We start from the raw sequence: 22,687 nt of genomic DNA, 5'->3' as shown, positions 1-22,687 counted from the left end.
CTTTTCCACCTTTTACCAATTCATGTTTAAAAGAATGCGTAAATGTTTCGATTTGTTGTAAATTGTGAAGATTGCGTTTACCATAGAATAAAGAAATGTGTTATACTCATACTTTGTGCTTTTTACATTAGCAAAGTTGTCCAAAATCACAAAATAGGATTGTAAGTCGTATCGAATGAACATTGTATTCCCAAAAATGCAAGCGACGGAGAACACAAAGTTTACCCACAATCCTTCTATGGTTCGTTAACATGATGCAACGAACAGCAATAAATAGAGATGCGAAAAAGAGCGAGCAGTCATTAGTGGGAACCGACAAGACTACAGCAAGCCGTAGAACTTGGATTGCAGGCATTATTATTTGTTGTTCTTGCTGCGGCAACCTTAACGAAAATATTGCCAAACCCGTACAGTCTTTGGCAATTACATTGAGCTTTTACATGTCCAGGACAGTGACGAGAGATGCGGATGTGAACAATCAAAGGTGCAGACAATGAGTAGGATTGAAGAAGCTATTGCTCATTACGATTGGAAGATTCTGGTTCGACCTTGACAGAGCCATTACATAGCGGCTCTGAAGTGGGTGGGGTGAAGATGGAGGCAAGAGGGAATTGTTGATGGCATGATTGCTTATAGGATTCTATTGAATCGGAACACGGCCCAAGGTCCCCTCTGGTCAGGGACTCATAGACTTCCGTGCAGTTCTAGAAAGAGACAGCAAAGTGTACAGAAACTAAGTTATGCAAAAGGAAATACAAAGCATAAAATATTGATAACGGAGTGGAAGAATAACATGGTTCTCTATTTGAATGAATTGTCAAACGAAATATAAAATGACTTAAAATGGGTAGAGTACCTGGATAGTAACACCGGTGAGAGAATTGTCTAGATCACAAGCTAGTTTCAGTGCAGCTGACTGAGTGCTTTGGTCCATATGATACATAGCCTGGGCTCCTGTAACAATATACCACATGAAACTATCAGACCTAAACATGCATTACTATAATAGATAAGATCATAATCAACCGCACCGATGCAATGGTTATGGCAACAAATTTTTTCCTAATCACTCAAGCAAGTATCCATGCAAAAAACAACAGTAGGTACCGCCATACCATTGAGCCCATAGAATAGGTTTAACATCAAATACAACCAGTACTGACAATACAAAACATGCTACCTACACAAAAGAAACAGACAACAAACACCGACTGCAGCTGGTAAAACAGGTCAGCATTAACATTAAAAACCATAACATAGCATAACATTAAAAAAATAGATTGTTTTATTGCTTCATGTTTTTATTAGTAAAAGCACTTACAACAATAATGAAAGCTAAACAATACTAATGGCTATAACAATGTGTAAACTGTTGCATTGTAGCAGCTCGTGTCCAATTAGACACTTGAAATTCACAATTATGAATTTAAAATACATATGGAATAAGTGATAATCTAAAAAACTACTGAGAAGATGTACCTGAGGGAGAGCGAAGAATTACCAGAAGGTTGACAATGTACAAATTGGTGAAAAAACAAAGAATTTGCATGACCAAACGGTCCGATGAGAACCTATTCTGTGTTTAGTTTACCTATTAGGCATGGTCATCCAATAGATGATGAACACAGTACACTCATATGAGCAGAGAATTAGATTCATTTTTGGAAACACACTTAAAAAACAAATTTAATACAATTAGCTGTTTTAAGCTAACACGTGCCACATTTTGGAAAAAGATTATGGTCGCTTTGAGTACTGATAACCAACACAAAGTTTATTATTTGTAGTTTTTGGCTAATTTTAGCATGATTTACCCTCAAACACATATTTCCAAGCTATTGAAAAATTGCAATATACTAGTGGGTTCCTGTATAGCCTTTGGCCTAGACTCATCTCATAGCCCTAGCAGTTTCCTGAGCTATCAGCCGCAGAAAAACTATGGTGCAGCACTAACAAAATTATTAAACAGTGTACCAACAACAAATAGGTGAGTGAGAGGAGCAAAGAGTATGGAGTGGCATTTGTGCGTGCATACACTGATCATATATATACCGTAAGTCCTCATGCTCAAGCCGCGCGGCTTGTCGCTGAGCACGGCTTCTGGTTCAAGGTCATAGACCGCGGCTTAAGGCCATTTTTTTAAAACTTACGTGGGGCTTAGGACAGCTTTTTGATAAATGCGGTCTCTGCTAAGCTCCCGCGCTATAACCATACAATCGCATTCATGATACACTTTTATGTACGGGGGTTTTGGCGACCTACTCATTTATTTTCAAGGTCATGTTTATGGAACTAGACTAAAGAAGAATTTATCGCTCCAAGTCGAGATGAATTCGTGACACACGAGTGAGAGACAAGTGGTTGGGAGCGTGTTAATACCTGCTGACATCGCAGAAGAAACTATGGACCAAACTGAGTGCAAAACAGTTTTTCTTATTCAAGAGAACGGGGTATAGCGAAACTTGTCTCAACACTCGCTCCCGAAGGGGTCAAGGACGACAAAACCTCAGTCGTTAACCGCGGTCTGTGGGCATATGCGGCTTGTTGGTAAGGGCGGCTAGATACCACAGACGGCTTGTTGGAGGATTATTTTTTCCTTCATCAGTCATCTGCTTGTGAGCGCAAGCCGCACACGCACATGAGGACTTACGTAAACAAGATTAGGTTGTTTTACAACAATGTAAAACAAAGCAGCAAACACAGAAAGCTCTTCAATATGCAGTGACATGCTCAGAAGGCTAAAGAGGTGTTCTACTAAGGTAAACATGTAAGACACCTTTTACAAGTCATTACCTGCTAGACGGTGAGGCAGAGACGACTTATGCTTCTCGAGGAAAGCCGAATTCATACTTTCAGGAGTGTCGTCACCATAGATTGGACGCATCTCCCTTTCCAACACTTGCCTTACAGAATCAGATAGGTTTTCCGAACTCCTCACATATTTGAGAAATCTGACTAAACAAACATGAAACCGGGGGTCTGCGCTCCCAAGCGCAATGCCTCCTTTTATTGCCTTTAGCATCAGCAGTGGTTTGTCTACAATATAACAGCAGTAGTTTGTCTACAATATAACATCAATAGTTTGTCTACAATATAACAGCAGTAGTTTGTCTACAATATAACATCAATAGTTTGTCTACAATATAACATCAGTAGTTTGTCTACAATATAACATCAGTAGTTTGTCTACAATATAACATCAATAGTTTGTCTACAATATAACAGCAGTAGTTTGTCTACAATATAACGTCAATAGTTTGTCTACAATATAACATCAATAGTTTGTCTACAATATAACATCAGTAGTTTGTCTACAATATAACATCAGTAGTTTGTCTACAATATAACATCAGTAGTTTGTCTTCAATATAACATAAGTAGTTTGTCTACAATATAACATCAGTAGTTTGTCTTCAATATAACATCAGTAGTTTGTCTTCAATATAACATCAGTAGTTTGTCTACAATATAACAGCAGTAGTTTGTCTACAATATAACATCAGTAGTTTGTCCACAATATAACATCAGTAGTTTGTCTACAATATAACAGCAGTAGTTTGTTTACAATATAACATCAATAGTTTGTCTACAATATAACATCAATAGTTTGTCTACAATATAACATCAATAGTTTGTCTACAATATAACATCAATAGTTTGTCTACAATATAACATCAATAGTTTGTCTACAATATAACATCAATAGTTTGTCTACAATATAACATCAATAGTTTGTCTACAATATATCATCAACAGTTTGTCTACAATATAACATCAATAGTTTGTCTACAATATAACATCAATAGTTTGTTTACAATATAACATCAATAGTTTGTCTACAATATAACATCAATAGTTTATGCGAAGGTTACCTCACTTTTCCTTGGCCATCGCTAAGCGGATGTTTGGTAAAAATCAAATTTCACCAAATCTTTAGAAAAGTCGTTGATGAAAATATTTTGCCGATGGTGGTAATAATGACGCCTATGAACTACGAAAAGTTGAGGTTTACCTCTATGGTTTGGAATAAAGTGATTTTCTAAATCGATAACAGCCGTTTCGGTAGCCACTGGGCAAAAAACTGTTCGAGTTAAAAAAGTTGAGGTCGAGTTATCTAAAGCAATTTATTATTACGTGGGAACGGACCAAAAAAACCGTTCGAGTTAACCATGTGTTTGAGCTATCCGTGGGCGAGTTATCCATGTTTGACTGTATATCAGTTTTGAGAATGACTGCTTTTCACATTTTCTTCAACAAATGCCTCAAGCAGTTTGGTCAACTATAAAACTATTTACAAAGAATATTTATTTACAAAAGCTATATATCAAGAGATATATTATATGGAGTGAATATCCATCTACAATAACGACCATAAATGACATCGAGCGAGCAACTTCGAATTTGTTTTCTACTTCTTACGTTATTGAGTCAAGCCCTACAACACAGCTTGAAAACTTGGTTTCTGATAACTTCCAGCTATGAACCTGCTCATTAGATTTTGAGGCTTGAGTTGATCAAATACAGGTCAATATAGTATGCTGACATGTCAACTAGTAAAGAACATTTGTTAGGGAAATGTCTCAACTGTAATCACAGGATAGAGCTCATTGTAGAAGTTTGTCAACAAACCTATTAACAGCTTAGCTTAAATTAGCAGGCTGCATTGTTTGAAAATTAATTGCTGTTGTTTTATGTAGATGGATAATGGGCTGACATTAGCTATCATAGATTTGCACCGATCTGAAGTTGATTAAATTTGACAAGTGATCACCAAACGAGACTGCTAGCATCCAGTGGAGTAAGTGATACTGCAATTCCTCGAGAACTGAATACAAACCTTTCCTAGAGTATATCTCAAACGCAAATATATGAGACTGAATATTATCTGGGCAGAGGGTCTGCAGTGGAACGAGAAATCTGATAGCTTGTTCTAACGGATCAGTGCATCTCTCGAGCTTGCTCGGCACCAAGTCATCCGCCTGCATCATCATAGAACTTCATTAAAAGTGCTTGTGACCTACCAATTGACTGATGATACCTTTGAAAACTTTTACTATACTTAAAGCCTGGTTCCCATATACGTCGCAAAGCACCGGCGGTAATATCGCGCAGCGAAACACTTGCGGTGCTCGGCGCAGTTTAATGTTCACATAAAAGCCACATCGTTAATAATATAATAATATCGTAAACATAATTGCGTAATCAAATAAAATGTTCGCTCGCCATGCCGTTCTTATAATGGTGACCTTTACCCGTACAGTGCATTTCGGGAAGGTTTTGCGTGCGGCTGTTTGCGAAATTTGAACAGCGCTAAACTATTGCGATGCCGCCGGCAACTACTGACGATCTTCGGCGCGTACGTTCCCATTTCATCGCTAATAGCCTGCGGTGTGTCGCCGGTGCTTTGCGACGTATATGGGAACCCGGCTTTACACTTGATTGATGAAACCAAAAAATTTTGAGAAAACTTGCTTCTCCATTGAGTACATTGGTAACATAGTCTAAAGCATACAATCTATCAGTGACTAGCAAACAATTTCCCCCCCCCCCTCTAGTACATTAACTTCCTCACCTCTCTCTTCACCTAAAAGCACTCTCTTTTCCCTAAAAACACTCTCTCTTCACCTAAAACCACTCTCTCTTCACCTAAAACCACTCTCTCTTCACCTAAAAACTCTCTCTCTCTTCACCTAAAAACTCTCTCTCTCTTCACCTAAAAACTCTCTCTCTCTTCACCTAAAAACTCTTTCTCTTCACCTGAATACATTCTTTCTTCACCTAAATACATTCTCTATTCAGCTACATACACTACCTTCTCTATCCTCAGCCGTACACACCTCTTCTCAAGGCTATTACACGCTCACTTTTTACCCAGTCAGATATACGCACACATTTCCTACCATCCCACTAAGATGTATTACACACCTTTTTGCTCGAATCGCTCTCACTATCTGCTGAACTAGATTTATTGGCCTTGTCAGCAGCTGCCTGACGCTTTGCTGCTTCTTCAGCAGCTGCTTTCTCCTCTGCAGCCTTCTTCTGGGCTTTCCTCTGTTTGTTCTTGAGCTTCTTCAGTTCGCTGGCAGACAGGTTATCTGTCAGTAAGAAATAACATGGTGGTTTTCAGATGAGTAGCGGCAGATAGAATGAGCCAACAAGAATTAACAAAGACAAACAAAGACTAATTATGTTAAAATCAAGCGCTTAAACTTCTTCTGGCAAATAAATAGTGCAACTAAATCAAAGGATAAAAAGAGAGATGAAAAAATTAACAGAGAACTTCAAGAATTTTTCTCTAGATTACTATTGGTATACACGTGTATATAGCTGTAGTGAGCCAAAACAGAATAAATAAAAAATCAACGTGCAATATATTGAGCTAGCTATTTGAAACCAAGTGCAGATTGGCTAGATTTGACTTATATCAATTGCTAAAATAAACCCTTGAGCAAGCATAACTGAAAAATTTAGAAACACTTCTAATATAAAAACAATAAATTACCAATTATTTACTAAATTCTCACACAGCCGGATGATTGAATATTTTATTATCACTTTCACTAAATGCTTCACCTGCTTGTAAATAAATACCGCAACCCAATCTGAGAAAAAATTGTAAGCATGCATCAAATCATCCAAACGTGGGTCCCTTACCTAACTACTGCATATGCATGGGAACTTCAACTTAGAATAGAACAAATATCTAACGTGCCATAGCGTACTCTTGGAGAAAAAGTTTGACAGAAAGAGAGACACGCAGAGGATAAGAAGCTCACCAGGATTGCTGTCTTTACCAGTGTGCTCGTCTCCGACAGGGTTGCGATGCAAGTGCAGGTATATACGAATGGCTATCGATGCGGTCTTGAAGTAGAACCGGTGGTTACGCAGAACATCCTCAAGGCGCAGAAGAGACACGTATGAGCGGAGGGTAAGCTTTCTCAAACAATACGTGTGAAAGTCAAACTGGTCTTCGGTTATTTCCGTAAAGTGCTGACAACAGACAAAGTGTGCTAGTACGAGCTTGATTGGTTTGATAGAGATTACCAAACCGGTATGAAATGGATCTACTTTGAAAAACAGTCAAGCTTTTAGACAACCTGATATTTACAAGTTTTAATAACATTTGCCTTCCATTCAAAATCGTCAATTCAAATTATTCAATGAAGATAACGATATTTGAGTAATCCCAGAAATGACAAAATTATGTATTTTCATCAGTTTAATTAACTTCCCCAATGTCATACCACTTCCACCATCCACGGCTCACTTATAATAGAAAATCGATACAAATGACACCAGACTAAAACAGCTGAACATTTAGTGTTTTGATTGAGCCAAAAACATTTTTTTCAGTTTGCATTTCAGCTTCGCTTAGACAAACTGCATACATGTGCACAATTTGTCCTTTTTTCTGTTTAATAAAACGAGGCCATAACCGGTAGATGCACACGGAAGACAAAAATGTTTCTCTTGTTTCAGTAGGTGATTTTGGACACAAATTAAAACATACTAAGGACGTTTGGGCACGCTTATGACAAAAGCCACAGGTACCTTATCTATTTGATGACATTGTCTAAGTGCATTTCCCCATTCCTGTTTCCTTGCATAAGCTCCAGCACACTCAGTCTGGTACCACATACACTGCATCTCATTCAGATTGTCTGCTGCCGCTACTCCTTCCTGGTGGCAGAAAAGAACTTGCTGATGACGGGTAACATTTTTAGAAAATGCAAAAATTCTCTGGTGATATAAACAGGGGTTTTCAAAATAAACAATACTATACGAGCCGGATCTTTTGTTTCTAGAGGCCGGTTCACACTATGTCGCCGTTTGTCAGCGTTTCCTTTTCGGCGTTCATTGATTATGTGAACCAGAATTGATGGCATCGACGAAGCATCACAGACACGTCGGGAAAGTTTGGAGCTGTCAAACATTCCTGATGCTTCGCTGAGCATCGACGACCGCCTTGCAAATGTTAACCATTTTGGCGATAGTAATTCGCGATCGTGGATAGCATGATTATTCAAATCCATTTATGATAGTTGCTGCGGGACTAGTTTTTGATTCCCGCATGCGAAAACAAAGAGATTTCTTCACGAAATATTAAAAAGATGTCACAGAGTATTTCCTGATGCAAACGCGGATGGGTTTGTGATAGTGTGAACATTCTTATTATCGATGATCACCAAAGTATTGTGGCATCAATGCCGAAATAGTGTGAACCAGCCTTAAGGGATAAATAAAGTCATTAAAAATGGAGTTAAGCCATGTATAGAGTACAGCAGGATGACCATAGCCAAGATACAGCGTGACGGAGTGAAGTACCTACCCTAGTAAATTTCTGGCACATGGCTTCCGCTTCCTTCACCATGTTGTTCCTGAGCATATACTTAGCGCAGACGCAGTTGATATAACGATCAGCAGTGTCGAGAGACTGCGCCTCTTCCAGCGCCTTGTACGCCTCGTGAATATTACCTGCATGCTTGTAGATACGACCTTTGATCATAAAGAGCTCGGGGAGAGTGGGCGTCGAATCAGCCACCCTATTTATATGTTCAAGGGCCTTAGTGTAATCCTCGAGGTAGTCAAAGTGCTGGGCAAGATAAGCCTCTGTCCAGAGCAAAGTGCTGGGAGGCTCCAACTCTCCACCATTGCTTTCCATGGTGTCTAAGAAGCAAAATTTTGCTTTAGTAACAACGGTGGCCATAACCAAATTTCTAACCTAGTTGATCCACTATGCAACATGTGAATGTAACAAGGCAGAAAATTAGGAAAAAATATTATAGTATACCTTGCGGATGAAAAAGTTTGTTTGAAATAAGAGTAGCGTGATAGGTGACGACAAGCTCCTCTATGATGTGAACCTTGCTGTCATCGGCGTAGAGTGGCTTGAGGGAAGTAAAGAGGGATGGGACACCCTTTCGCAGATTCCTCCGCAAGTACTCGTCGACCATTGTCTTAAACATCTCACCTTGAGTCGGAATAACAGAAATATCTTTAAAAAAATACACTTTACTAGAAAACACACCTCGGAACTTGTCATTTTAGAAGTACTCAGACTCAATAGACATGAGTCCATTTACCTTTATTTGGGCGAGTGGTTTTAGCTACCAGAATCTTTGTTGAAATGCCGGGCCAAAAAACTTTTATAAATCATTTAAACCCAATAAAAAATTGCTAATTTGTCCTCAATAAATGGGGATAAAACAAAAAATTTTGAGGTCTAATTAAGCGCATGTTGGTCTTAATATACCAAGTAAATTTCAATAGCCTTAAGTTACTTTTTCGCATTACTCAATCGTATGCTGGTCAAATAATATTAAACCACATAAATTATATAATTTTTTTATTATATAGTTCAATACATCAGAGTCTTGGCTTTCGAATGAGCCTATATTCAATACACAAAGAATAATAGAACTATGAAAAACAGGGTGTCAAAAGTATGTCCTGCAATAAAAAAAAACACTTGGTTGCGGTTCCCACAATGTGATGTCATAATTATTATTTAGCCTTAGGTAGTCGATCGCTTTCGCTGCCATTGAGGCTGCACTTTTCTGTGACAATCGGTGCTGTTAAACCCAGAGAACGCTAATAATAAACTAGAATTCTAGATAATCAACAATGCCCTGGGATCGTGCTAACCAATACAAACACATGTTCTGGGTTAATTAATTATGCTTCAATACATATACTGTTGATAAGGGTAATGAAATCACATCGATTAAATTGTGACCTGCAGTTGCGTGGCCCTAGGACTATATGTCAATAGCGCTTTCACAAGATCACGCAATGCTTGAAATTAATTAGTCTCAGTTGTGCCCCTCAACATCACAATAAAAAGAGAGGGTTGGTGCATATCATCGGGAAAACCTAGGATGGTGCTTGGAATCTGAGTTATGTATCATAGAAATAATCTGTACATGGAGAGCTAATGACACTGATTCCTTTGTCATCTTCATTGGTTCTCTGGAGTTGTCCTACCTTCACCTGCCACTAGAGTCATTATCGTTGTTGATAAATATAAACAGTAAGCAATAAAATAAGTGGTAAGAGCACACAACACCGAATATGAAAATTGTGAGGTCACAATTTTCGAGCCTATACCGTTGCACATTTCTGAGGTAGAGCTCTGGGGAAATCCTATAGACACCAACCAATGTCTGTCTCACCATGTCCAACAAGGGCTCATTCCGAAAGCCAAGACTCTAATGTATTGAAATATATGATAAAAAAATTATGTAATTTATGTGCTTTAAGCAGTACTTCTTCATTTCTTCCTTGGCTTTAGAATTGCACACCCTAAGAAAACTAATACAAACGAAAGCAGCAGTGAAAAAAAGCAATGTTCTTTAAAAAAAGATGAATAGTTGACAAACACGAGTAAACACTTTGAAATCAATTTTTTAAAAACCTCTGGAATTATCTAGCAGTTACGAGACAGAAAATAAGTGATGTGAGCAAAGGAACGCATGAAACGAGTAACAACGTAGAAGCCAGTTGTGAAATTGAAGAGCATCACAAATATAAAATATTTGCAAAGCTTGCACAAATGAGCTATGCTAATTTGATGATCACACAGTTTAAGTTTGACTCGCTCAGCATCTCAGTCATGATATTACCTACACATCTGTCTTCAGTATCACAAAAATCGGACCTCTATATGCATGAGTATTTAATTTAAAGACAATGTGAAAATAAAAACCTTTTTTATCGATTGCTGGCACACTTTCTTTCATAGATTTGTATTTTTTTCTCATTCAACACTAGTGTTGGACCATTTTCTGGGGAAACAATCTGTGGTTCAACAACAGTTATACATCTAAGTTGAAGCACAAGCTTTCAATTCATTTGAAGCTTCAGTTTTCTTCTAACTGGCTAAAATGCACATTTGGCAAGTTTTTGATAAAAAAATTCATTGTTAAAATGCTAGTCCAAGTTCCATCGCAACATTTCAACAGTGCATATGGCTAATAGTACATATGGCTAATAGTACATATGAATAATAGTGCATATGGCTAATAGTACATATGGCTAATAGTACATATGAATAATAGTACATATGGCTAATAGTACATATGGCTAATAGTACATATGGCTAATAGTACATATGGCTAATAGTACATATGGCTAATAGTACATATGGCTAATAGTACATATGGCTAATAGTACATATGGCTAATAGTACATATGACTAATAGTACATATGGCTAATAGTACATATGGCTAATAGTACATATGAATAATAGTGCATATGGCTAATAGTACATATGAATAATAGTACATATGGGTAATAGTACATATGAGTAATAGTACATATGACTAATAGTACATATGGCTAATAGTACATATGGCTAATAGTACATATGAATAATAGTACATATGGGTAATAATACATATGGGTAATAGTACATATGGCTAATAGTACATATGGCTAATAGTACATATGGGTAATAGTACATATGGGTAATAGTACATATGGGTAATAGTACATATGGGTAATAGTACATATGAGTAATAGTACATATGGCTAATAGCACATATGACTAATAGTACATATGGCTAATAGTACATATGGGTAATAGTACATATGGGTAATAGTACATACGGGTAATAGTACATACGAGTAATAGTACATATGGCTAATAGTAAATATGGGCAATAGTGCATATGGGTAATAGTACATATGGCTAATAGTACATATGCATAATAGTACATATGAATAATAGTACATATGAATAATAGTATATACGGCTAATAGTACATACGGCTAATAGTATATACGGCTAATAGTACATACGGCTAATAGTATATACGGCTAATAGTACATACGGCTAATAGTACATATGGCTAAGCACCAATAACGTTGAGTGAAACCAGTACTAGATTTGCCCTTAAACAGCACACACAAATATCGCTAGAATATTTCAATTTTTAAAAGGCTACAAGCTCATAGAAAAGTGATACTACTAGAAACGATCAAAAGAGATGCAAGGGAAGGTAGTCCTTAATCTGAATTGACAAGGATATAGCTTTAGTCAATAATATAACTGAGAAGTTCAGCATGATCGTTCTACATGTACAATTCGAACAAGTCAATTCATCGGTGGGCTGCCCTAAACAACGACAAGCGATCTTCTTAGGCATCTTCAAACGGCTGGTCAGAGCCGTGGCTGTTCGAGTTGCACATTTTAGACATTGCATAAAAACTGATGCTTCAAATGACCTGAAATTTGGCGATTCTACTTGAAAGACTTGGCTTCATAATATGATGTCAACAGATTGCTTCAGCTAAACACTGGCCAGACAGTCTGCCTGATGCTCACGTATTTATAATTTTAGATCTGTGGAACAAATTAAACCAACTACAATATATTGTTATAAGAATATTTGCTCATACGTATAACACAGCTTTGACAAAGTAAATATTGAAACAGATCGATTTTGCATGCCAATGTTTCACTATAATTACTCCCTTCTCTGCACTGAATTGGTAAAATTGATCCATCCTTAAAGACGAACAATAGCATTTGCAATTTGATAATCCCTAAAAAAGGAAATGCTCAAAACTTTAATAAGGAATTGCCCAAATATAGGGGAGGCAACTACAAACTGTGTGAGTGAATATCTATCAACCAAACAGATTGAGCTTCATTGTACGGTTGAATGGTAGTAACAGACCCATCAATGGGTCAATATTTTCACCACAATGAACGTGTCCAGACAAGAACTATTGGAGTTGTCTGACCTTTATCCATAGCCAAGTTATATCGATTAAGAAACTTGTCATACTAAACTAATTAGATTTTTTAAGCTGACATGAAAGCAATGAAAGCTAACACGATAATAAGCTAATCAGCATCGATCAGTAATCCTACAAATAAGTTGGAATAAGAATGAAAGATTTACAATAATAACAAAACTATTGCTCAATGTTAATAAATCATATTTTTTTCATTGTGTCCGTCTCACGGTCTGCGGAAACTGTAGGTTTTCTAAACTTTTTGCCCAAATTTATCCAAACTTGATATGCATATGCTCCAGGACGTCAATTCGCTAAAAATATTTGGCTTTAAAACTCTGTCCGATTCCTAAAAAGCAGCCTCTTAAAAATCCTCATCTGATTGACAATGAAAGAAACCTCAGGTGTCGCCATGCTTACCGCTACCATACTATTAAATCTTTATTACTCAGTGTTAGTCACGTGTACTGTATCTACGTGTACTGTATCTACGTGTACTGTATCTACGTGTACTGTATCTACGTGTACTGTATCTACGTGTACTGTATCTACGTGTACTGTATCTACGTGTACTGTATCTACGTGTACTGTATCTACGTGTACTGTATCTACGTGTACTGTATCTACGTGTACTGTATCTACGTGTACTGTATCTTCGCTGATGTCTGACATTTAAACAGGATTAAAAGCTACCAATTAGTTGAACGAGTGTGTATTTGTCTACAATAATGGCTTACCTGCAATTAGTTTACTACGAGCCATGGCAGGTAAGTCATAGCTCTAACAGTTGTCTAACCGAAAGTAAGAAGAAGCTAGAATGGGCTCATACCTGTGGCGAATGTAAGTGGAAGCTTTTTGGGCACAGATGCGCGAGGCTGCTCGGCGAGTACTTCCGAATAAATCCTAAGTCTGTCATCGATTGAGTCAAACTGCAAACATTTTTCAAGTCCCTGATAATAGGCAGTATTCTCAGCATTCCTTTCTAAAAGACCTGTAAACAAACATATTCTAACTTACGAGGGGATCAAGACAGCTTTTAGAAGATTGTTGATATCTCGTGCAAATAGTAACGACTCTACAAAAGCACCGAGGTGACCATTTTACATTGTAGATCAGGTACCTCAGACTCAGAGTCAAGCAACAATCATAAACAGCTCAGGGCTTACCCATTTTGTTTATGACTTGTCAGCTGTTTGCGAGGTTTCCTTACCTGATCGCTAGACACGGGTTAAAAGCGAGTTCACAGTTAGCGTCATAAAATTGGAACTAAGTACAACTACAATGGACCCCTGCCATACGACATTAATTCGTTCTGATGTTATCATCGCTTACTTTTCACTAAAATTCATTTTACTCATGCAATATCAAGCATTCGTGAAACACAAAAAATGTTGAGCTAAGAGAACATTTATCTTTTCCAGGGGTTGTGGGAGAGATTCTGACAAATAGCATATCGGCATCTTCGTTATTCCGATGTATTCAGCACACTGAACACCAAATTTGAACTTCGAGAGACACTTGGTTGATGTCGAATGATGAAAAATATACCATAACGAGGAGACAAAAACAGCTGTGCTCCGCATCGTAAGGCGAAAAGATCGTATAACAGGGTGCTCGTAGCCCAGGGTGCACTGTAGTTGCTTATTTCAAGTCATATCTATATATATATATCTCAAAGTTGATCGTATGTGTATTCGTCGTTTCGAATGACCAGCTATAGCTATTAATATCTTGAATATAAAGAATCTGTATCGAAGAAAATTTGATCACGGACACTCCGGTTCACCAGTCCAATGCCTTACTGATTCAGCCACAGGGATTGATAGACTCACATGGCCATATATGTTGATATATGGGAGCAAATACCATGATGCAAAGTCATGGTGTACTGTCATTAGAAGCTGTAGTTCTTATTTGTAGGCCTAAAGAAATTTTTCCATTGGAAATGTGCCAGGCTGATAGCAGATGGCAGGCAATTCTCATTATATCTTATTATTTATAAGATGATTTTTAATACCCGGGCAATGCAGGGTAGCACTGCTAGTACAGTACATGACTTGAAATAAGCCAATAAAAATGTATGATGTGATCACATCTGTACAGATTATCATCTTCAACCATGAAAAAATGAAATTTTCAGAATTTATCTTACATAATCGATCCTTCAAAAACATAATTTCACATCTGTTTGGTTTACATGTTCGAAATCACGACAAAATGATTAATTTTATACATGGTTTATGGCTATCAACTAAATTCAATATGAGTAAAAACGTTGTTAATGAGAACTAGTTTTTTTAACAAATGGGTCCAGTTTGTTTTGCACTATTCTAAGTGATTAGTGAATCCCACATACTCCACAATGCTCATAATTCTATACACACACAATGCGTCTATAAAGGAGATGATCACACAACTGATGCCGACAAGTCTGAGAAGAATTGTATTACAATCCTTTTAGTGAAAAAAGAATTGTCATTTCAGGAAGGGAACACAACTCCTGCTCTTTCCAGCAATACTTTCAAGTTATTTTATTTAAGTAAAAATATCAATTCATTAATAATATATGATATAATGAAGTATCAGCTGTGCCTGATTGAGCCTGCCCAGTTTTAATGCATTGAACCATGACCGTCTGGTAAATGTATAAATATTCCTCTAATAGTCCTATAAATATCAAACCTCTCAGTCAAACCTCTCCTACCACTAGTCAAACCTCTCCTATCACTACAGTCAAACTTCTCCTACCATTACAATCAAACCTTTGCTCCCATTACAGTCAAACTTCTACTACCACTACAGACAAATCTCCAAGTAAATCGACTCCATTATTTGCTGCGAAGGTTAAAACCCTTCCCATGAAATATACAATCATTACATTTATGCACAGCTCAAAACACCTATGACATCTTAATAAATAATGTACTTATTAAGAACTTTAAAACAAGTACAACACGTTCCCAATGCCATACCAAAATTTTTTTAGACATTTTCTTAGGGCTAAAACTATCAAAATTCATTCAATTTTAACAAAATTCTGGAAAGGTTTCAAGTGTCATCATATTAATCGAGCACGGGTTCATCATAGTTTTCTGACTCAAAATCATCAGCAAAATTATAGTTAGTATCACACTACTCTTCACTTGCACCACTATTGTTTATCGCATCCATCAACTGAGTCGTATTAAACTTTTCCACCATCTCGACCAACTTAAATTGCTATAATAGCAAAGAAAGTTCGTAAAGATGAGGAAATAAAATTATCCAATCTAACGCTCCATGTAAGAATTAATTTGATTGGTTTGTTACTTGGAAACGGCATTAACACCAAGCCGAGTGAATGCCGGAATACCAGCCGTCAGAGTTCAGAGGGTTAGGAGTTTCAGCTGGAACGGTTTGAAATTAAGTAGACTGACATCAAAAGCTGCTTCAATTCCCAGAAACAACAATTACTAGGTACGAATCTTACGCCTGTATATTGCAGCCGAATTGGAAAGGTCCCCTTGTAACTGATAGACTCGGGCTCTCGTCTCCTCTATGTATAGTTTATCTACAATTACATCCTCATACTTGAGCAGGTGCTGGAGGACATCCTGGTATCGCTGGGCCTCTTCCAGAACTGAGCATTGATACATGACCAGCTCGCTATACTCATAGTCATGAGGCTTTGGCTACAATTAAATAAATTTATTGATTTAGCAAGATAAAGCTAATTTAGTGAATCTAGCACAAGTAGAAATATATCTATTGATCTAGTAGGAACATAATAAAATTTACATCCATTCACATGCACCGACAGATACATAGCTATATATCCAATACACAACTGAAACTGTGTATAGAGGTTACACCACCACACATTTAGGGTTTATAAAGTATATATTAATTTGTCGGACCATAGGATGGAATAACCGTCATGTTTATGAATAAATTAGATACATAATGGCTAAACTTTTGCGCAAAATGAAGCGCCTAATACAGCCAACGAATTTTAGGATATTAGAATGAGAGTAACATAATGTTAACGATCAATGTTAATATTGAATTCAAGGGTGATTCCCATATCAGCTGCGAGACCTGACAGGAATCTCGCGCAGCTAAACACTTGCGGCGCCTGGCTCGACGGCCTATGTTCACATAAAGCTGCATCACTAATGATCGCATAAAAATGGTGGCTCGCCATGCCATTTTGACAACGCTGACCTTCACCAGTACAGTGCAATTAGGAGGAGCTTTGCCTGCGGTTCTATGCAAAAGTGGAACAGCACTGAACTCTTGCGTTGACTGCCAGCAACTACCGGCGGTACCCGGTGTTTAAGTTCCCAGTTCACCTCCAATAGCCCGGCGATCCTGCCACCGGTGCTTGCGACGTATTTGAGAACCAGACTGTGCAATGTAATATATCATTAAATATATCGCCTATGCGTTTTATACAAAAATTAAAAATCAGTGCAAAGAGATATGAAAGAGAGACACACATTGAGAGTTTTCCGGAATTCCTCAATAACTGCCAGTGCCATATCATAGTCCTTGAGGAGATGCCAAGAGATGGCGTAACCAATCCATGACGCCTTCTGACCTGGCCTCAACTCAAGGAGCCGCTGTCGGGTTTCCCTGTAACCATCGTAATCCCTCATTTGTATCTGTAGTAGGGATAGGTCCCTCATTATCTGTAAGTTGTCCTACAATACACACACATTGATGAATGTATTTGTGAGAAGAGAAAGCAACTCTGAAATGAGCCGTCCTCAGTATTATTGGCAGTACTCTGACCAGTCTATAGTTAGTCTACCAGATTTGCGGGAGTTGATAGGACAGACAGGAAATAAAGGCAACATTGAGAGACCCTTCGTTTTTCACCTCCTATAAGTTTGCTCTATTTGAGCTGATAAATGTTAAGCTGCCAAAAGGCTTGCGATGGCATTTTAAGAATCGATCAATATAATTCGATACTAAAACTTGACCCGTCCTTGCGCCAGCCAGCTTGTTGATATGCCTCTTCACCAAACATTGCTCCTCTTTTGTCAGTTTTGTGGCAAATGAGTGACTGAATGGAAATTTTTGTTGGATAGAATTTCTATAAAAGGACGAGCTTATCTTTATTGCATATCTATGAACTTACTAGTAACTAATAGTACACCAACCATACCACATATTACTACCTAAGTGCGAATGAGATAAATTTTTGCAATACCATGTAGCTCCTGCCACCAATGCAACTTCGTACCGTTGCAGTTATGTCTTATTCATATTTCAAACAAAGTAATACCTAGACTGCATAAAAATGAACTCAAAACCTGATTTCTTCCGAAAAATGTTTACCTAAACCTTTTTCTAACAAAACATTTTTTAAATAAATGAGCTACTAAAGCATTAACATTTAATAACACAGGTCTCAAAATAAAAAATAAATTTTCATGGCTGGAGTTTGATGCCATAATAGCAGTCCAGTTCTTCAACGGAACTGGACGAAAAATTAAGCCAAGTAGCTGATAGGTATTACACCAAAGCTATTTATTACCAGAATAAAATTGCCCTTAAACTGTCTCAGATAATTCTAGCCTGATAAAAAGGTTTGCTAACAGCTACAGAGAAATCGCTTTTGTGATTGATGACGACAGCTGCCAGCGAAATGAAGTGCCACTGACTTGGCTCCCAATCACATCTTCTACGAAATGTTACAGCCAAACCTCTCCAACCATCACAATCAAACCTACCACTACAGTCAAACCTCACCTACAACTACAGTCAAACATCGCCTACCACTACAGTCAAACCTTTCCTCCCACTACAGTCAAATTGTTCCTATCACTACAGTCAAACCTCTCTTACCACTACAGTCAAACTTCTCCTACCACTATTCAAACCTCTCCTACCACTACAGTCAAACCTATCCTACAACTACAGTCAAACCTCACCTACCACTAATCAAACCTCGCCTACCACTACATTCAAGCCTCTCCTACCACTACAGTCAAACCTCTCCTACCTCTCCTATTCACATCTTCTACGAAATGTTACAGTCAAACCTCTCCAACCACCACAATCAAACCTACCACTACAGTCAAACCTCACCTACAACTACAGTCAAACATCGCCTACCACTACAGTCAAACCTCTCCTACCACTAGTCAAACCTATCCTACAACTACAGTCAAACCTCACCTACCACTAGTCAAACCTCGCCTACCACTACATTCAAGCCTCTCCTACCACTACAGTCAAACCTCTCCTACCACTAGTCAAACCTCTCCTACAACTACAGGCAAACCTTTCCTACAACTACAGTCAAACCTCTCCTACAACTACAATCAAATCTCTCCAACCACTGGTCAAATCTCTCCAACCATTGCAGTTAAACCTCTCCTACCACTACAATCAAACCTCTCCTACTACTACAGTCAAACCTCTCTTACCACTACAGTCAAACAACCCCTATAACTACAGTCAAACATCTCCAACCACTGGTCAAATCTCTCCAACCACCAGTCAAATCTCTCCAACCACTACAATACAATCTCTCCAACTGCTACAGTCAAACCTCTCCTACCGCTAGTCAGACCTTTCCAACCACTACAGTCAAACCTCTCCTACCATCACAGTCAAATCTCAAGGTTAATCAATTCCAGTATTGCTGCAAATGTTAAGACATTCGCAGCAATACTGGAACCTTACCGGAATACCTATGACATCTTATCAATAAATAATGTATTTACTGTATTTACGAAGAGAAGTAATACCTAGATGAAGCCTATGTTTTGTTATTTGTATATTTTATTCTGTATCATCATCACCTTCACCACATTCAGATTTGCTTATGCAACTGCAATGCTTCGAGAAACAGACCATATCATATTAGGTATTACTTCAATTATTACCCATTGCGAATCAATTCAGCATATTTTGAACATGTTTGGTCTAAACTAAATTAAAAGCATAATTGGTAATGGATTATGAAAATATTGCAATTTTGATATAGTATTCCTCTTAATAATACGCATAAAATTTGATAATATTGCATCAGTCATTATACACAATCAAAAGCTTTTATAGCGATGGCTTACCTTATCCCAGCGAAGCGCATTTCTGTAAGCTTTGATGGCCTCATCATACTTCCTGTCTGACCGCTGGAGAAGACCAAAGACATGCCAACAGACATGGCTTGTAAGATCATTTCGTAAACCCCGTCGTACATGATCATAAGCCTCCTCTTTCCGACTTACACAATTCAATATCAAGCCTTTCATAGCCAAGGTCTCTGCAGCAATGTAATGACATACACATTTTTTAGTGTACTAACGCCTTTATCAATATCTCAAAGATTTGCAGATTATGCAAAATTGAATTCAATTATTGACGCAACCTCAGTAAACAATAAAATGGTTGTTAGAAGTAGCAATTTCCAACTTTGTCCGAATCCTTTCATTCCAACACTGACATATTTCAATCAAACTGCATGACAGCAAAGTTCAAAGGAAATTTCAAAAAATGTGCGATACTGTTCATACCTACTTTTCTAGTTTTGGCACATGTGCATCAATAGTATAATATATATATAGCTTATGAATCTTTAAAAAACTGGAATTTTGAAAGGATCGACTTAATTCCTTCTAGTATGACCCACCTCCATGCTCTGCAAACTTTTGATTGGAAAGAATTAGCTTGGCTAACTTTAGGCCCTGTCTGTACTGTTTCAGCTCGTAAGATTTCTGCAAGAGAGGTTATTCAGCATAATGGAAACAACTAGGTACTCTACAAGCACAGTAATGTAACAATAAATATGCGCATAGTAATGTCTGCACTCATGGCGAGTAAATCAAGAATTAACATTTTACAGAACACAAAGAATGACTTTTTATTAAATGAGAAACGATATTACTCTATAATACCTTTCACCCTTAGTCATTAAACATGGCAAACAAAATAGCTACTTCCGTAGATACAATGGATAGATGAAAGATGAATATGCATGGTTCAAGTCGATTATTATTGCAAAAGTTTGCTAATAGACTAAAATATGATAAATACAAAACATGTTTTACAAAAAATAACTTATTTAAGCCTTGGCACATCCAATAAAGATTCAAGGATTTAAACAAATTCAAGTCAAGGCTATTATAGCATTGACCTGATTTTACATTTAAGACCCTAAAACCTAAGTACCTAAGACTAATGGTGTCTCTCTCAAACGATTTTAAAATCATCAATATTGCAACAATAATAAAATCTGCTATTGCATCATGCCAAAATGTTTGCACACATTATTTCACAGCCACTTGAAATGAAATGCAGCAGTTTCATTTTGGAAAGATCTTAATCATGTTGTCTCCACCATTTGTATTGAAACTACTAAAGCAAAGATTATTTACCTAGCACGCCATTTTTTGAATAAAAAAGGTACCACGTCTAAAAAATACCAATGCTTCAAACAACCCTTTTCCTGATATAACAGTTGCATTGTGACACACATGACCAGCAGATATTTAGCAATTGCATTAAATGTAAAGCAATTCACAGATGCATAGCGAAAACGTTAATAAAGCAATATACAGCAATATAATTGAAAATTACTCATAAAAATTTCTTCAAGGTCACGATTCTGAAGCACATGGCATTTCTGGCTCAAATAAAAAAAGTTGACAAGCATAAACTGTACATCTACTAACCAAAATCTTTTTGAAGAGAGCATTCTCTTTTGAAGGTAAAGGATCTTTTGACGGCATTTTGTATTCGATTAATCTTCAAAGCCCCATAAATTCATTAGAAAACGATGCAGCAAACCATTAAGAAAAAATGGTTAATAAATGCTAGAAAATGGCAGCTTCTATGATAAAAATCTCGCGAAAACTCACAGCCTAACAATTATTTAGGAAAGCTATGATAAATTATTTTAAATTTATTTAAAAAAAAAATCAAATTTGATTTAAACAAATCAACCTTTTGCTACTAACGTTTAAATTAAAAAACGAACAATCACGTGACAATAACACGCTCATGCTGTTTCTTTGTTGGTACAGTGCTCGCTAATTCGTCTCTCAAAGTTCCGTTTCTTCATTGGAAACGTATAATTTATACTCTCGCTCTGTGTTATTGTAGTAGTAGTTTAGAAAGGCTTGCTTTTAATTTCAAATGAACTTTTCTGTTCATTTGTCATATTGCAGTGTGTTTATGTTTTGCAATAGTTAATTATATACATTGGTGATAACGTTTTAGCTAACTCCACTTCGCTACCATACAAAGTTTACACGTTTAAGAAATTATTAGTTTAACTTGAAATAAGTAAAATTTAAAAAAGTGTGGTTGTGGTAATCCTGACTTTGCATAAATAATATGCTATATGTGGTGTAGCGTGTCAAAATTATTTTCGATACTCTTTGAACTATTTAATAGAGAATAGACTGGTTAGACCCTTGTTATTATCTTTACTGTTGTGATAGAATTTTTTGTACCACAATTGAGGTTTATTTGCGTTTAGCATTTTACTGTTTTCTAGTCTGAGATCATTTGCACCGCGACTAGCCAGTAGTACCTATCATAACGACTACATACAGTGATAGCCAAAATAGTTGGGACGTCTAATTCCAAATTCCAATTTTAAGTGAATGTCATATTTTCATTTTATAACATTAGTTTTTTATCCCAATGTACTAAACTAATATATCAATAGAATCCTCAGACTCTGAGGAAGCTACTTAACTTAATTATAGATGACTAATCCCATTTGAAAGAGTTTTGAGGGTGCAATAATGTGTTTTAATCCAATTTGTATAATAGGCATACAATCCTATCACCAGGTCTTAGTACATCAATTAGAAGACTTGTTTGACCAACAATGGACTTCAAATGATTTGTAGACTTCACTCAGAGCACAAAGTTTACAATTGTTGCATAAATTTTACACTTGTCTGCAGTTTGTGTATAAATTGAAAGTTATCAGAGTGACAA

At 37.0% G+C, this 22,687-nt stretch overlaps 1 protein-coding gene across 1 annotated transcript; it reads right to left on the bottom strand.

Annotated features, from left to right (window-relative positions):
- Positions 1 to 105: 105 nt before the first annotated feature.
- LOC137402070 (N-alpha-acetyltransferase 15, NatA auxiliary subunit-like) lies at positions 106 to 21,552 on the bottom strand. Its single transcript, XM_068088537.1, has 15 exons — positions 21,409 to 21,552; positions 20,367 to 20,451; positions 19,807 to 20,000; positions 17,221 to 17,424; positions 16,212 to 16,413; positions 13,572 to 13,733; positions 8,792 to 8,971; positions 8,330 to 8,667; positions 7,552 to 7,680; positions 6,777 to 6,990; positions 5,926 to 6,095; positions 4,838 to 4,979; positions 2,794 to 3,036; positions 857 to 954; positions 106 to 704 (listed from the first exon to the last, which is right to left on the bottom strand). The coding sequence occupies exons 1-15, from the start codon at positions 21,463 to 21,465 to the stop codon at positions 513 to 515; spliced, it is 2,610 nt and encodes an 869-aa protein (XP_067944638.1). The 5' UTR covers positions 21,466 to 21,552; the 3' UTR covers positions 106 to 512.
- Positions 21,553 to 22,687: the final 1,135 nt, after the last annotated feature.

The sequence above is a fragment of the Watersipora subatra genome, chromosome 8 (genome assembly GCF_963576615.1).
Source record: "Watersipora subatra chromosome 8, tzWatSuba1.1, whole genome shotgun sequence".
Lineage (NCBI taxonomy): Eukaryota > Metazoa > Bryozoa > Gymnolaemata > Cheilostomatida > Watersiporidae > Watersipora > Watersipora subatra.
Note: the sequence above shows the minus strand (reverse complement) of the source record. Positions and strands in the feature narration are given on the sequence as shown.

Excerpts from the sequence above, each read along its gene's own strand:
- LOC137402070 (XM_068088537.1), bottom strand. The coding sequence starts at position 21,465 with ATGCCGTCAAAAGATCCTTTACCTTCAAAAGAGAATGCTCTCTTCAAA. Across the intron at positions 20,452-21,408 it reads CTCTCTTCAAAAAGATTTTG|AAATCTTACGAGCTGAAACA; the intron begins GTTAGTAGATGT and ends CCTCTCTTGCAG. Across the intron at positions 3,037-4,837 it reads TGAGATATACTCTAGGAAAG|ACAAACCACTGCTGATGCTA; the intron begins GTTTGTATTCAG and ends GTTATATTGTAG.